We start from the raw sequence: 5,063 nt of genomic DNA, 5'->3' as shown, positions 1-5,063 counted from the left end.
TAAAGTATCATATGAATTAAATAGATTATAGTAGATATTCATGTATATATTTATGAAAATAGATCAATAATGTTTGTTTCCCTGTCGGTTAGCCATACAATTTATGGCATATCCAGTTCCGCCACGAGGAGGCCAGGAAACGTCGGAACCATATTTACAATTATTTACAAATGTACAAGTTAGTAAACTTTACTAACTACTTTATACAACAACGGGGACTTTTGATAAGGCAGGCCCCCTATCGTACTGCCGATGTTGTCAAGTCACAACGGGGAGTTTTGATTAAGCAGATCCCCTAGCCTACTGCTAATGTCAAATCAGGTTTAGAGAAGGAGATCGCCATACACGATGTTCTTTGCGTATGCGATTCCATCTCGGACACGTTCGGGGTGTACGAGAACAACAATATGGTCTGGATGTCTGACCCTACTGAGCAAAACGTATAGTTGCCCGTGCGTGAAGCAATCGGTCCGTAAATCAACACCGACTGAATCTATTGTCTGACCTTGGCTCTTGTGTCCGGTCATGCAATAGGCCAACATCAGTGGGAACTGACGTCGACGAACACGTAACGGCGAACCCTCGACAAACGCAAAAGTAAAGGTAATCCGGGGAATTCCGATAGGTTGCGTCTGTCCGGGAAGTCTCACTGTAATCAGACGGTTGGAGATGCCGATTACAATGACTTTAGTGCCGTTGACGAGTCCTTCAGCGATGTTGAGATTCCTCATAATGAGGCAAACAGAGCCGATCTTCAGCCGCAGAACATGGTCTGGTACGCCCTTGCCAGTAGCCGTGTTCAGGAGTTGAACGTCGACATCCAGGCCATCGTCGTTCTCTCTGTCGACTGTGTCGGCGCTCCTCAGCTCGTACAGATGACCGTCGAGGGAGTTCAAGATGTGGTCGTTGATCTCCTTGACGTTCACTATCAGAGTCGAGAGGATTGCGCGTCGCGAACACATATCAGAGTCGAGTAGGACGTTTGCGGGAAAGACGGAATCGACCAAATCAGTCAAAGACGTCACTTGTCTAATCCCGAGCAGCGGAATTAGACTTTGTTCGTTCCGTCCCTCCAAGAAAGTGGTCGAACTGACAGTTCCGTTGCCTACCCTAAGAAGGAATTCGGAATAGGCTGTGGAACTACTAGTCCGATGAGCTGTTGTCAGGGCAAAAATTTTGAAATGCTGCCACAGATGGGAAGCCCGAAGTGAGACACAAACAATGTCAGTTGGAGTACGAGCGTTTACAACGACAGGCGCGATCTGGCGAAAGTCGCCACAACAGAGGAATATTTTACCACCGAATAGCTCACTGGAACGCATGAGGTCTCGCAGGGATCTGTCAAGAACCTCGAAAACGAACCGATGAGCCATCGGGGCCTCATCAAAGACAATGAGCCTTGCGGCCCTGATGAGCTCTGCTCGCTGGGAGCCGTTGGTGATGTTCCAAAAGCCGGTGCCGTCACCGAAGTCGAGTGGCAACCGGAACATGCTGTGAGCTGTAGTTCCACCAGGCATGTTACCCGCGGCGATCCCAGAGCTAGCGACTGCCAGTGCAACCTGACGACAACCTCTCACGTATGCGAGAATGACACGAATCAGAGTGGTCTTCCCATAGCCTCCCGGACCGTCAAGAAAAATGATTTTCGACGACGTTCCGCTGGCAGGGGCATTGAGAACGGAGGTAACGTACTCAAATACGCGGTTTTGATCTTCAGAGAGCTTTGGCACCCACTCCTCCACAAACACTCTCTGTTGATTTTCACCGTGTAAGAGCAGTTCTCTGCCCAACTCCGTCGTGTCATCGTGTACATCGGGGAGGCCGTGATCTGCGACGCAAGAACCCTGCCGACGAAGACTCCGATCAATATCGATGAGTCCTAGCTTGTAGGCCAGTTCAACATCGAGAGGATTACGCTCTATGTGGTCCTCGCAGATGGAATCACGGAAAGCATCCCACAGGAGAGCTGCAGGAGCCCCCATGTTGCAAAGAAAGAACGAAGTCTCGGGCCAGTCATGAAAGTGGCGGCCTCGCGCAGTGCGTAGTGGTACTCCTGTTCGTCTTGCACCAAGCCAAGATGCCGCGCGACCCCTTGAAAAGTGCGGCAGTTTGGTCCACCGTGGGACAGGAGGTCGGCATAACCACGGCAAGATACAGTCATAAGCAGGATACGCAGGTAATACTGTTCTGTCCTGCTCGGAGAGACCCAAAACAGTCTGCACACCTTCTCGCCACGCTGTCGGGCAGTGATAAAATGGACGCCATCGGGGTGCTCGTATATCTCCGCAGTTTTTGGGCGCTTGACATGAACTACAAACGTGTCATAGAACCCCTGATAAGTCAGGTCGTCAAACAGTGAAATACGAGGCCGGTCAAAGTAGATGGTGAGTTTGGAGCTGTTCCTAGCGGCTGCATCTGCCAGTTGGCCAGGTCTAAACAGGACGGACTGCTTGCCCTCCAGATGGACGGGAAGACATTCAACAGCCGGCTCAGATTCTGATACTGGAAAGTTTAATAAACGCCAGCACGCGTCACTGGCACCCACCATTCTCTTCGTCACGTAATGCTGTACCTCATCATCTTGCTTACTGAAGGGAGTAACTGTGACGTTCTGGAGAGATCCTCCCTTCATAAGATATTTGAAGAGGTACTTAATCACGCGGCGAGTAGACGCCAGCTCCAAATTGATGTGGGCCTCGTATTTCAACATCAGTGCAGGATTATAAGGCACAACCCAACCGTCATGTACGATAATGTTCTTATTGCGTGATAATATTGTCCCCCGATTGGTATAATCTCGCTTGTACTGGACGAATCCCCTCTCGTCGACGTGGGTGGTTTCACAGCAGGGCTTGGGGAATTATTTGGTGCAGTAACCCTTTGCAGAGTCCCAACAGAGAAAGTCAGTCCTATGATCATTAACCACATGGACCGTGGATCATGTGTTTGAGGACCAACTTTCTCAGTCGGCCTCCGGCCTCTTCTTCCGAGGGAATATCCGCGCGGATGATGGAGTCAATTTCGGACGCCTGAACTGGTCCGTCGCCGTCAATCTTGAATACAATGTGGGCGTGAGGAAGGCCCCTCATTTGCATCTCGATGACGTAGACGATATAGACAGAGCGTCCAAACATTGCTCCGCTGCGCAGGTCTCGGAGAAGTTCCAGAAGTTTGATCCTAAAAACTCTGCAAGCAGTGCTAGGGTCACTGCGAGTACCTCCACGAGGGCAAGCTTTCTTGTTCTCCTCCCAAGTCGCGTTGTACGTAAACGTCAAAAAGAAAGTTGGGGAACCCAGGCGCGATACGATTGCCATAGCGTCTTCGTATTTTACTTTCATGTACCTGGGCCCACCGGTGAACGAACTTGGGAGGTAGACTTTCCCTGCCTGCACCCCACTCTCGCCTTGGACGGTTTCATCACGAGCGATGTCGTTCAAGACCTGCTGTGCATTCCGAATCTCGTCAACCGGCCCCACCCGCAAGGCACTATCGGTGTTCTTCAGCTGCGTAAACTTAATATAACGCAGTTTCTCCTCCTCATACCTCGCGAACATCTCAACCTGCCAAGCTTGTGAGAGACGGCCTAGGTGAGAGAAGCGAGGTTCCGAAAGTAGGAGGCACCGCGAGTACTTAAATTGAGTCAGCTTAGCACCCTTGTTGTCAAGACGACCAACGTGCCATCCCACAGTGCCTTGTGGGTAGAGTAGGGGATATTGGAAAGGTTCCATCAGGGGATGTAAAAGATCTATAAATGTAGGTCTGTCAGAACCGGATTTCCATATTGTCAGTCTCCGGGGCTCAGTGTCATTTTCATCATTGCTGAGCACGGCGTGCACTTCAACTCCTGTTTGCCGATCGCCGAGAACAGGACCATGGGTAGACCTGCTTGTTATCTCAAATGCCAAGTGAGCATTCACAGAAGGCTCGTTGCTCAATCGACGGTAATGCTCAATGTAAGGATTTTCCCTCGACAGGAAATCAGCAATACCGTCGATGATCTCGGCATCAAGCGATCTACCCATCGCAATGTTACGGCGCTCTTCGCCATCGTCAATATACAGGCGGGACCGATTCACAAACTGAACGTTCCCAGAACGAGTGGTGAACTTTTGTCCTGGGGCGTCCAGATTGTAGACCTGATGGTACATTCTTCCCTCGATCTTGAAAAAAGAAAGACCACTGGGATGACGATACCCGCCTGACACTTCGAGCGCGCAGAAAGCAAACAGATCGTTGTAGGCACGAGCTCTTTCCAGGAAGTGACGATCAGAATAGAAGGGCTCTTGCAAAGGAGGAAGTTCGAGAACATTGAAGGCTCCCTCCCCACAGCACCATTGCTTTCTATTCTTCTCCTCCTCGAAGAGCCGTGCTTGACAATGACTACATCTGTATATGTCGTCCGCCCAGAGACTCACTTTTTTTAATTTATAAGGCTGTATTGTGTCTAGTAGTTCTCCACTCCAAACGGACAGTGGACCATTTTTCACTACGGACCGAGCAAGTGGACCGGGCAGATGATGGAGTTCTGAAAGTATTGGATTTCTTAAACGAAAAATCTGCATTCTTTCGGCAGAAGCACCGGGATTGCGTAATTCGTAATCTCTAACCGCTCTCCTGTTCACCTCAGGGTGTCTTTGAGAGTACGTGTGCACATCATGGCGGTTTTTCTCCGGATGCGTTTCCCGGTACTTCTTCTTCGCTGCTTCCACTTGCTCTTCCCGGGTCGTGTCTAGATTTTTTGGACGACCACGCTTTATTGATTTTGGTCTACCAGGACCTTTGGTTTTCTTAACAACTGTCTCAGAATCAGATTCTGATAACTGTGTTAAGTTATTGTCCGAACATTCGACCGTGTGGACAGTTTGGTTGACGGAAAATTTAATTTTTGTAACGGAGTACTGTCCACCGACGAACGCCGAATTTACCAACATGAGGGAAGCTAGAGAAAGAAAATTATTGCAAACAAACACCCTAGCCTTATTTCTTGCCTCATCGATGTCTCGACGACGGTTCTCGTTGACAGCGTGGGAATCAAGTAGGTACAGCCGCCCTTGAAAACGCCA

General features: G+C 49.7%; 1 protein-coding gene across 1 annotated transcript; it reads right to left on the bottom strand.

Moving 5' to 3' along the window:
* Positions 1 to 323: 323 nt before the first annotated feature.
* LOC128987576 (uncharacterized) lies at positions 324 to 2,710 on the bottom strand. Its single transcript, XM_054408498.1, has 2 exons — positions 1,999 to 2,710; positions 324 to 1,966 (listed from the first exon to the last, which is right to left on the bottom strand). Exons 1-2 carry the CDS (start codon positions 2,708 to 2,710, stop codon positions 324 to 326), a joined length of 2,355 nt encoding a protein of 784 aa, XP_054264473.1.
* Between the last annotated feature and the right edge of the window lie 2,353 nt (positions 2,711 to 5,063).

This window comes from Macrosteles quadrilineatus, unplaced genomic scaffold (assembly GCF_028750875.1).
Source record: "Macrosteles quadrilineatus isolate MER2022 unplaced genomic scaffold, UCM_ALF_1.0 Scaffold_2__2_contigs__length_208266976, whole genome shotgun sequence".
Lineage (NCBI taxonomy): Eukaryota > Metazoa > Arthropoda > Insecta > Hemiptera > Cicadellidae > Macrosteles > Macrosteles quadrilineatus.
This window is presented reverse-complemented; position numbering and strand designations above follow the sequence as displayed.